Raw genomic sequence first — 12,007 nt, forward strand, 5'->3', positions numbered from 1 at the left:
GCATGTTAAATATAGAACTGACCAAAAGAACTTCTATGCAGTGAGCTATAAATCAATACATATGAGAAATGGAGGGTTACATGGATAAATATAGATGATCAAATAGTCAGTGGAACACCAGGGTTCCAGCTCTGGTGGGGCTACCTAAATATCTGTTGAATGCAATTTGTTGGGTTTGAATGGATCATGTTTTGATCCCTGAAGGATACGCTGGAAATCTGCTGGACAATGTTTCGCAGTAGGTTTACATTTCATATGCTTTTATCTTATTTGAAATCTTAGCCCTAATGATTCAATCATTCATTCATCTAAATTTCTTTCCAACAAAGGGGGATTACATAGATTGGATGTTCACAATAAGCGAACTGAAAATATGGAAGGAATTAGCTGAAGGAGCCAAACCAGAATATTAGGTTTGTTACTCATGTTCTATTTGACCAAAAGGACTAGGCTTAAGTTTGATTACTTTTAAGTAACAAAAACATTACCGAAGCTGAATAAGAGGCTGTTGCCCGGGTCCAAGGAATTCATTCAGTAATTCCATTCCTGTTACATAGCCTACAGTAGCGATGCCCTCCGTGTAGTCACTTCCCAGGAGATAGGCAAGATTGATCAGCTTTGTTCTGTCAAGTCCTGAAACATAGGATTGGGTCAAAACAATTTTACAGAGTTTTTTTTCCTGCACCAAATAACTAATGAGTTACTATTGTCAATCTTTGAAATATGCAATCCTGAAATAAGGTAAAACTTCCTTATAAAATGGGTTCTCTTAATCATAGGGCTAGTGCCCTATGATTTGCTTCAATTTGTGGACCTACAGAAAATAATTTAATTTCCTACCTATCTTGTTGATCTGCACTTCCTTAATGAGAACTAAATATTGTAGGGTGCTCCAGGATGACCCTGTCGCTTTGGATCCATATATTTAAATCGCAGATTATAACAGGTCTGTGAAATGACCACTAGTCCCACTTCGGGGTCATCCAGTTGTCGCTGATTTTAATTCCAGCACAAACTGACCAGCTACCTGCACACACACACAGGAATTTGGCTGATCAGCTGCGACCACTCTTGCAAGGGCATCTATGATTAGAAACATGTCTAACAGCAGTTGGGGCAGACCAGCCATTGAGTAGGAATCGGCTCCACTGGGAGCTATAATAATCCTTAAATAAATAATAATCCTTGCATTTGATATAGCACTTTTCACGTCTGGAGGACGTCCCAAAGCGCTTCACAGAACACACTGTAAAGTGAATTGACTGTATATTTGTGGGCGAACGTGGCAGCCAATTGCGCACAACAATGTCCCACAAACAGTCGTGGATTGAAAATGACCAATTTATTATTGTTTTTGGTTTTGGAGGGATTATTATTAGGCGTGTGGAATAAGGAAACTTGCCCAAGGGTTTGCCCTGCCTGGAATTGAAGTCGGGTCTCTCACTTGCAAAGCGAGCGCTCTAACCACTGAGCTACAGGACCCCACCTAATAATCCTTGCATTTGCATTTGATATAAAGCCTCATTGCGTGGACGTCTCAAAGTGCTTCACAGAATATATTGTAAAGTGAATTGACTGTATACTTTGTGGGCGCCTGGAAGTGTACTGCACTTCCACTAACTGGGGTTCCAACAGTAACTCGTATTATAAGCAAACTTGTCCTCTACAGAGGCACCTTATCACTGGTTTACCCTCTGTCTCACATTTAATGTATTTTATGTTTATAAAAACAAAGTCTCCTTACTCACCCAGCTGGTTATGAATGTGGACATACTGGTAGTATTCCACATACTTATCTTGACTGAAGAAATTCTTATACACATGTCGTGCTCCAAATAGCCATACATCACTATCATCAGTGATTGTCCCATTGGTTTGATCGGTCATGTCCAAAAAGGCACATTGAGCTTCTGCTTCCATGGGAGCAACAATGTAAGGAACGCCAAAAAGCCGTAGCAACTCCTATAAGAGAACAGAGCACACACAGTGACCATTAAATGCTAAAAAATACCCTAAGCATACAAATGATGCGTTGTAGACATGAAAGACTAACCATCAGTTTTCAATTTGTTAAAAACAGCTATTTTTGTATTAATCATGAATTTCTGTCACTACAAATTGAATCAAAATATTTCTGGGAGTTTTGCCCACAATGATTTAGCACTGGACTGAAGTCACTTTGTATTTTAGAGACCAAAACTATTTGTGACGTATAAACATTTAATCTAATTATAATTTAAAAAGAAAATTATTGAATATAGCACCTGCCAGATGACTATCTGAGAAACAAATCATGTTATAGAAAACTCAGCACACACTTTAGTTATTTAATCACTTAGCCTCTTGTGCTGTTTATTGAGGTTCAGTATTCAGAAGGTACAGACAAAGAACTAGGTCTTTGAACAGCTTTTAAAACAAGACAGGGAAGGAGTGAGTAAGAGGAATTTTGGAACAGAGAATTACAGAGAGTAATTACCCATAATAGGGGTGGAAGATGGAAATAGTAGCAGGAGCGGGTGATATTGTGTAGATAGAGGAAAGCTGATTTCATCAGAGCTAGGATGAAAGGTTTAAAGAATTGTCAGTTAAGCAAAATGTAGGTTCTTCACAGGCTACACGAGTTGGAGTGAGCAACTGGGAAAATTAATACAGTCAGCAACGGAGATGAAGAGGCGCTGATGGGAGCAAAGCAGGATAGTCTCAGTTTTGTTGACGTTGAGTTGGAGAACTTAAGACTCATCTAGGATTTATTTACAAGGTCAGAGTGAGCTGGAAAATATTAGATACAAGTTCTTAAACTGTGAATTTTTACAAGGTAAAACAAATCATCCATTTCCAATTGGTATATTTTAACTCCAGGCAAATATCAGAGAAATCATGCAGTATATGCCAGGCCTCTATTAATATAACCCCAAAGTTATTACTGTTATTACCTGGCTTTCTAAGTACATCTGTCCTGTGACAGTGGCAGCCATTTGTTCTTGCCGCCGCTTTTGAGTCTGGAGATTTGACTGTTCTACAAACAGGTTGTCCTCCAGTGCCTCGATCTCCTCCTGTAACACACAAGTAGAACTCAACAGCTAATGATGCTCTTCTAGAAGATAGAATTAGTTAAAAAGACGAATAGCTACTTAATGGAAGAATAAAAAAAACACAGCAAATTACACTTGTCAAATATTTCCCAAATTGGAAAGAATACACAACTTTCAAGTATATTCATTCTTTACTGAAATTAATACATGAGCCACACGTTTAAACAAAAACTCCCCATTCCCCCTGGGTTGTACATGGACTGTAGTTAAGAGGACAGGTAAATTCAGTGAATCCACACTTACTTCGTGGCCTATATTGATACAGATCACACCCATATGTGATCAGAAACAACCCATATTTCATTAAAAACTGAGTTTTTAATGAATTCCAAAACAAAATAATAATCCTTGCATTTGATATAGCAAAACAAACAAAAATCGAAGATAATCCAGTTTTACCAGATCAATATCATCCCACGCGTTCTCCTCAGTTTCCTCAATCATCTCCTGTGGAACTGGTTCCTCTACTTCTAAAGGACTGAGAGTAAGGATTTGAGACAGTTCTTCAGTATCTTTCTCTATGGTTTCTGAAGATTGCGTACCACCAGTAGGAGCTGGCTTGGATTCACTTTCACAACTGGAAGTTGTAAAGGTATCAGAAGGAAAGACATCGCTGCTTGAGCCCACTTTACTGGTGTCATCAACTTCAATGAAACTATCTAAATATCAAAGCAAAAAGTATTCATACTTGAACAGGAACAGAATAAATAGACTCATTTATTAATTACAGAACAGAGTGATGTACTTCTTGTTTCCTTTGGAAAGAATCGTATCAAACTTTGTCATGCACTTTACTTGTACCATTTCAGGAACTGGTGAGAAAAAACATTCTTATTGTCTTTATTTACATCTAGAAACAAATGTCAGCCTAGCTTAGTTAGTTGCACTCCCATTTCTGGGTTAGGATGAGCATTCAAACCCTATATATAAACTATGAGCCCAATGGCTGACACTCCTAATCTAAATGATTGATGGCAGGGCTTTCAACTGATTTCAAGTTTATAGAAGAGGCACAGAATTGTGTATCTTTCTACATTTATTGTATTGACTGATTTGCCATTCTAGTGTTTTAGGTCTTGTACACAGTTCATCAAGTTCAGAATATCACAGGAATACAGTAGAAAAACATACCATCAGAATCACTCTCGGATCCAATATTAATCTGCATTTTCCCACGATCAAGGGCTTCTTCCACAGATCCTTGCTTCTGATCTGCAATGGGAACGGAATTGTTCAAATCTTGTATCTCAGGTTTTAGAAAAATGACAGCCTGGGTGGGAACTGGAGTGATAGGGAAAGGAGGCTTTGGAGATGCTGCATTGTTTGCATTTTTAGATTCGCTGGACAGAACTTTTTCACGAAGATGAATATATTCACCATTGCTAAAGCTGGTTTGTCCATCTGTTGAATTTATTAAGTCAGGATCCTCAGGTTTTTTAATAACTTCAAGAGACTGAAAATCTAATTCTTGAATATTCTGTTCAATCTTAACAGTGTCCACTGCATTTGACGCAACACTGCTAGCACTTTGATTTTCTACTTTGGTTAAAGTGTTCTGGGAACTTGTTATAGAACCTTCTTTTGGTTCAACACAGCTTTGATCTTTTAAACCAACAGTTTGGGAGATCGTCTGTTCACTTGACGAATTCTGTGCATTCACAGACGTTTTGAGCAGCTTGTTTTCACTGTCATCCTCTGAACTGCTGCTTAAAGCAGGTCGTTTTCTAGAACTGTTGCATTTGTTGAGACTATCCCATCCCGTCTCTGTTGTTATTTCATCATCTTCTAAAGCATCCTGAATGGCTCGATACGTCCTTGGTGACACGTTCATGTTTGTTGCGGCAACATTGGTTGAGTGCTGTGGCCAGTCTTGGTTGCGAAAAAGTAACTTATTTTCTGTTGATTCAGTTTCTTCGTCTGAGCTGCTTTCGAGCATGGCTGCCTGTATCGCAATCAAAGTCCGTGGGGAAGGAGGAGCAGCAGCAGCAACACTGCCGTCATTGTCAGATGTGGTAGCTTTGGCTGCTCTGTCTGTCGGAGATGATGGTGGACGTGAGGCTACACAGGGCTTCTGATCACTGTGTGGACCCACTGATGTTGAAGTTGAGCTGTTTGTTTTCTGTAGATTCGTAGCAGTTTGTAAACCAGGTTCTTCATTTTCAGTATTCTTTGACTTGAGCCCTGAAAATTAAATATTGTAACTTATTTAGTTTCCATCAAACATTATTTTAGTCAATGCTAAGTTTAAATTCAATGCTAATTTCAATGCTGCACTTGAAAAATGACATTGTATTGAGTTACATTGCACATAACTTAGACATGGCTTTAACTTTAATAGAAGATTTTAGAATTACAAAACCAGGATCAAGATGAATCCAAGCAATTGTTTGGCTCTTTTGTATCTTGGAAGTAATACAAAAATACATATATAAGCATGGATATTATAAGTGTGGTTTACTGACTGATTACTGCAATATGCATGTGAAATGACTCTGTGCAGCACAGCTCCTTCACTGTTGAATTGCAGCTAACGTTCATCAGGCTCACACTTGAAAAATGGCCATATGGGGGAGCTCGTGGAGGCAGATGGCAGCCATGGAACCCAGTAGAAGGAAAACAACAAAAGCGTCCCAAAAGGTGTAAAAGTTAGGGGAGTAAATTAATGAGAAAGAAATTATGGTACTCGTTTACTTGTAACGAATGCTTGCTATACAATAATAATACTTGCATTTGATATAGTGCATTATCGCGTCTACAAGACGTCTCATACCTTTTAGCAAAATATAGTGTGTAGAGTCTTCTGACACAAGCCGTCTAGTTTCTACATCCTTCACAAATCCACCCTCTTTGTTGTACTGAAGTTGAATTTGCCCCGAGTACTGTTCATTCATCTCCTTCTGAATCCCCTCAATGTGTTGATTTAGCTTGTTCCGTTTAAGGAGACCCGTCAGCTGGTACTGGGAAAAATCAGTTGATTCCTTTGAAGAAACGTACCAAGGCTTTTAAAAAGTGTTTGTGCTCAGACATAAAACATCAACAAGGTCAATAAAGATGTGGAACACACCTCAGGCATAGAATAGATCAGAGTTCTTTGACGCTTAGTGAACTCTTTGAGATCAGACAGGATTTCATGTCTCATTTCGGGAGGGAGACTTGCAAAATCTTCTGATTCAATGTCTATAGAATGAGGATTCTCAAGAAATTCATTCTAAACAGGGGAATAAACAATATTAAATAAATGAGCCAATACTTTGCATTTCACTAAATACAATTAAATACTGACAATGCACAAATCATACTTTGTAGCCAGTTTGTATTATCTGCCCTTTATTTTTTTCAGAATTGCATGTGTACATGCATTGGACACATTGGGTAAGAATAGCATTGAGTTTGGTGTGAAATCCTCATTAAAATTCAGGCAACTAAAGAATCCATTATTACAATTATGATGTTGATAGGTTTTAAACTGTAAACGTATCAGTTAAGCTTATGTAAATATTATCAGTTTAACTTCTGGCATGATTCAGTGAGATATTTCAATATTTAAAATGTGGCTCCAAATTATTTTGAAGAATTTTCCCCAATTAAATAAGAATTTAGAAAGAACAATGTAAGGTTACTTTAGCTGGCATGAGGTTGTATTGCAAACAAGTATATATAGGTTTATATATAATTCATTTCAAAATGAAAACTTTTCACCTGCAATAGTTTTCTATTATTCACTCGTTCCTCCCATTCCTTTTCTGCCTCCTCATCGGAACTGCAAAGCAGTATAAGAACACACAAGTAAACAAGTCATAGAGGAGCCGATGTGCCAATATCCCCTCAAAAGTAAAGCTTATTGATTTAGCATTTCTAGCACATATTATACTGAACATAATGAAAATGTTTTTCTTTCATATGCAGTTAAATTGACAAACTGCTTTTGCTATTCACACAATGAATATTGATCATCGCCATCATTCACACTTACTGTTTTGGATTGTAATCAAACTCTTTTATTAAGCAACTCTTTGATTGAGCAACTTAATAAATATGCCTGTCATAGTGGTTTTTTAAAAAAAAGATCCACACATTTTATGCTACAGTGGAAAAGGCAGGAAAATTACACACTCATGACTTCATATTACTTTCAATGGAACATCCACCATGAACTCTTCCACCGTCAAATCACCTGAATACCAAAATAATTTATTTTCTTTTTTTAAAAAATCATCCCTCAAATTACAGGATGTTTCTATCAGATGGTCCGGAAGATGATCAGTATATCTTGTGAAGTGCTTTGAGATGTCCTCCCAATGTAAAAGGAGTTATACCATATGTAAGGATTATTAATTATTATTACAGTATTATTATATCTACACATACAGATCATAGGGTTTCAGAGAACTCAAATAGTGTAAATGTTCTGGATAAAGTACAATCCTGGCCGAAAATGTGTAGCGGTTTAATTCAATAAATCCCATTTTCACTAGCAATCATAGTAATGGAACTTTTGTTGTGGATCCTTAATTGTTGGATTCCACAGGAATTCACACGTTTTCCCTGGATTTGAATCTAATGTAAATAGAACTAAATAAATGAAGCAAAAGACAAAATGTCAAACCTGTTCTCTTCTTTCTTCTCCAATGGAGGTAATACATAAATGTCATCAATTTCTTCTTTTCGGACTTGGGAAAGACTTGGAACGATCTCCTCACTGCAGTCAAAGTTTGGAAGATCAATGACTTTCCAGAACTTGAAATTGTTTTCTTTACTCAATAAATTTCAAATATTAGAATTTACCATTAGCAGATTTGATGTTCAATTTCTATTCCCTCTCCTGGCTCTTTAATTTCTTTATTTTGAGCAACACTTTGTTGGTCTGATTCCTAGTTGGGTATTAAGTGTTACAGTCTCAAAAGTTTCTAACAACATCCTTTTTAATTTAGTTTTAACAGTCACAGTCTTAAAAGGATGTAGCAACATTAGTGACCATTTTCAAAAAGGGAAAATTAAAAATTGTGTCCCACTGCTCCATTTCCAACTACATACCCGATTTTAAAACACTATCAGTACCAAATCTACAGATCACTGTCATAGCTCTTAGAAGCACCCAGCATCAAGGAATGGTGGGGCACAGGTTCAATCTCCAAGATCTTTGAATTCAGAGTATTTTTACGGGGTTCTCAACTTCCTCCTAATGTGAGGAGGGGGAAAGACTTGTGAGAGAAATATCACTTGTCTCTTGTTGTACCTTTACACATGTACAGCTTTGGTGAACAGCACCACTAAGTGTGACCAGTTACTGGAGGAAGGACAGTAGAATGATAGAGAGAAGCTGGCTATGATTGAATGGTAGAGATAAATATTATTGAGTTTTTGCTTTATTACTTTTATAGATCAGTGAGTAACTATACCATTTATTCACCCAGAGATAGACTGAGTAAGGTGATGCCGATGATAAGATAGCATTTACATTGTCTGAGGAAAGAACAAACAAGAAAGAACAAGAAAATGCGTGAAAGAGTCTTTTGGCATTCCAGGATTTCTTATGGCACTAATTCACTGCTTACTTGCTTATGAGGAATAACACATTGTCATAAATTTTAAAATGTGTACAAATGCTCAAAATCATTTGTGCCTTTTGAAATGTAAACATCTTAAACTCAAAGCACATTACCAACCTTTTGCTTCCTAAAGCATTTTTTAGAGCTTGTCTCTTCAAGATGGTTTTCAATAACTTATCTGTAGTTTTCTTGCTTTCTCTAGTTGCCAGTTCCTTTCTTTGACGTCTGTTGGCCTAATGTAAATAAAAACTTCAGATTAACCAAGGGACTACTATTCTACAAGACTGGGCACAAGTTGGATATAGAATGTTGATCCTATAGTCTCAGTTAATAGAAAATGGCAACATAAATGACTGTTTTTGAAAAAAATTGCCAAAGAAATATATATCTCCTGATGAACTATGAATCAATTTTGTAAAGATGTCCTATGTGCATTAAACTTATTGTTAAAGTTATTTTTTAAAGTTATTTATTTTAAAAATCCATTGGTTGGATTCAATCTCAGAGATGAAATACCAGTGTTCTAACCCATGTGACATTTAGTCCCTTAAAAAGTAAATTAGTTCTTAAGTTGCTCAAAAAAATTATAAAGCTTCCTAAAAGGTTCACCTTTGTGGTATAACCCGTCAAAGTTCCTAAAAGGGGTAAATAAAATACTTTTTTAAACAAATAGATTTAGAGTAATAAAAAAAATTAAAATACAATAAACTTATAGTCACTATTGACAAACTGATTACTGTAAAGGACCTACTAAAGTCTGTTTCTTGAGCAAAGGTGCTTTTCCATCAAAGACGAATATCGGTCTTATTCGATGAAACAACAACTTGCAAAGTCGATGGAACAAAGTCAGAAGGTGGGCATTATGTATAGCATTTCCATGGCGATCCCGTGCTCCTTTCACTGCTTGATTTAACCAAATGCTGATATCTTTTGCCGGTTGCTAAGAAAAATCTTTAAACTAGGGTGTTAAAAATTACATTTAATAAAGGAAATTTAAAAGTTTTAATTACCAAGAAAGCGATCAATTTATAACTGCACAGAAATTACAAAATGCAACAAATAGGAAAAATTACTATCCACTCACAGCGCTGAAAATAACTCACATTCCATATACATCCCACCTTTTTTTCTCTCACGTTTTCACTCACTATTAGTTATGACTAATTCTATGTGTATACATAGAATACATATTCTATATATACTACCTTGAACTGTTTCAATATTCAAGTTATCCCACTATTTGACTTTCCATTTCTCCGGATGAAGACAAACCCAGCTTTTGACGGCTTGATCCTGTACATTTTCCCTCAATGGCATGATGCACTGAGGCACCATAACTCTTTGGTACCATGCCTCCTCTCACTTGTCTCAATAAGAGATTTCCACATAATGAACCGTTTTAAATCTAACCTCAAAGCCTCCTCCATGGGGTAAGCCTATTTAAACTGAACCACATGAAGAACATAGTCAAACCTAGATCCTAGACTCAACAGCTTTCACAAAAATGTAGTCATTTATTTTAGCAATCCTGTGTTCTTGATAATATGTATAAGGCACAGAAACTTACTTAATTGCAAAATTAAAGATTATTTGCTTTCTTATCCCATCTTTGAAATGAGCAGATTTACTGCCAGTATCTAAAACCAGCTATTGAAAGGATACCAACAGCAAGTATTTTTCCTTCCAGAGTTTCTGGATTTATGGGCTGTCTTGTGCACTCCAACAATTTCCACAGTCCTTGAACACCCATGGCAAAGCTGAAATTCACTCTTCAGCATTCTGCAAAGAATAAAATTAAAGTATCAAAGATAAAAGTACATGAATTTTAAGAAAAAAAAACTCACTACGGTATATATATACATTCAGGCATTTCAAGTGTTACTCTATGATTGAGAAATATTCTTTTCGCTTCAAATGTGTATCCCAGAATTGAAGTTTGGCATTGTTAAAAGTACAAGGTTCTGCCATCAACAACAATTTTACATTCATATAGTGCCTTTTATATATTCAGTGAATGTCTTAAAGAGCTTCACAGAGCCTGAGCTGCTGGGGGGGGGGGGGGGGGGGAGGGAGAGGGGGAAAAGGAGAAGGAAAGATGACCATTAGCTTGGATGAGGCAAACTTTAAAGATGCAAAAGGAGGGCGTGATGTATCCTTATGATGGAGTTCCAGAGAGCAGGGTCAGAATGGTTGAAAACTTGCTTTACAATGGTGGGACAAGACAAGCAGAAGCTTTCCTGTTTCATGTCCCATCCCCCCACCCCCCCACACCTGTATCTGTGTTTAATGTCTCTGCTATCCCTCCTCCACTGTACTTGTGTCTAATGTCTCTGCTCTCCCCTGTAACTGTATCTAATATCTCTCCCCTGTATCTGTCTAATATCTCTACCCGGCACCTTTGTTAAATGTCTTTGATTTCCTCTGAATCTGTGTCTAATGTCTCTGATCTCCCCCGTACCTGGGTCTAATGACTCTGATCTCCCCCGTACCTGTGTTTAATGTCTCTAATCTCCCCTGTACCTGTGGTTAATGTTTCTGATCTCCCTTGTACCTGTGTCTAATGTCTCTGATCTCCCCCATACCTGTGTCTAATGACTCTCCCCTGTACCTGTACCTAATGTCTCTGATCCCCTTTACATATGTCTAATGTCTCTGATCCCCTGTACCTGTGTTTAATGTCTCCGATCTCCCCTGTACCTGTGTCTAATGTCTCCGGTCTCTCTTGTACCTGTGTCTAATGTCTCCAATCTCCCCTGTACCTGTGTCTAATGTCTCCAATCTCCCCCGTACCTGTGTCTAATGTCTCCAATCTCCCCTGTACCTGTGTCTAATGTCTCTGATCCCCTGTACCTGTGTCTAATGTCTCTGATCCCCTGTACCTGTGTCTAATGTCTCCGATCTCCCCTGTACCTGTGTCTTATGTCTCTGATACCCTGTACCTGTCTGTGTCTAATGTTCCTTCACAGCATGTATCTAAGTAAGTAATGTAATTAAGTCCGAAATTAAGTTATTCCTGGTTAAGATTGTAATACATTGGAATTAATTTGGTAGTTTTGATTTACCTACTCACTTTCCCTCAGCTTTACAGAGATCAGAAACCCTCCACATAAGGTGATATCACCGGTACATTTCCTTTGTAATTTATTGCAGAAATGTTCAAGATTTACAAATAAAAATCTGAATTTAATTTTGTTCCCACACTCCAGGCGCCTGACACTAATCCCTCAAGAAAAAAAAAACAATAAATTGGTCATTTTCAATCCACGACCGTTTGCGGGGACGCTGCTGTGCGCAATTTGGCCGCCGCGTTTCGCCCACAAATATACGGTCAATTCACTTTACAGTCTATTCTGTGAAGCGCTTTGC

General features: G+C 37.3%; 1 protein-coding gene across 1 annotated transcript in view; it reads right to left on the reverse strand.

The window, feature by feature from the left end:
• Nucleotides 1-12,007, reverse strand: part of ercc5 (excision repair cross-complementation group 5) — a 42,184-nt gene that overhangs the window by 3,482 nt on the left and 26,695 nt on the right. Inside the window, exons 13-25 of the mRNA XM_042334069.1 lie at nucleotides 11,581-11,614; nucleotides 10,304-10,410; nucleotides 9,393-9,568; nucleotides 8,759-8,874; nucleotides 7,699-7,791; nucleotides 6,792-6,852; nucleotides 6,157-6,300; nucleotides 5,863-6,070; nucleotides 4,224-5,273; nucleotides 3,492-3,751; nucleotides 2,934-3,053; nucleotides 1,749-1,962; nucleotides 489-633 (exon numbers count right to left, since the gene is read on the reverse strand). Of these exons, the coding sequence (XP_042190003.1) occupies nucleotides 489-633; nucleotides 1,749-1,962; nucleotides 2,934-3,053; nucleotides 3,492-3,751; nucleotides 4,224-5,273; nucleotides 5,863-6,070; nucleotides 6,157-6,300; nucleotides 6,792-6,852; nucleotides 7,699-7,791; nucleotides 8,759-8,874; nucleotides 9,393-9,568; nucleotides 10,304-10,410; nucleotides 11,581-11,614 (2,728 nt within the window). The remainder of the gene's footprint in view (nucleotides 1-488; nucleotides 634-1,748; nucleotides 1,963-2,933; nucleotides 3,054-3,491; nucleotides 3,752-4,223; nucleotides 5,274-5,862; nucleotides 6,071-6,156; nucleotides 6,301-6,791; nucleotides 6,853-7,698; nucleotides 7,792-8,758; nucleotides 8,875-9,392; nucleotides 9,569-10,303; nucleotides 10,411-11,580; nucleotides 11,615-12,007) is intronic.

This window comes from Callorhinchus milii, unplaced genomic scaffold, assembly GCF_018977255.1.
Source record: "Callorhinchus milii isolate IMCB2004 unplaced genomic scaffold, IMCB_Cmil_1.0 Scaffold4, whole genome shotgun sequence".
In the NCBI taxonomy this organism is placed as follows: Eukaryota; Metazoa; Chordata; class Chondrichthyes; order Chimaeriformes; family Callorhinchidae; genus Callorhinchus; species Callorhinchus milii.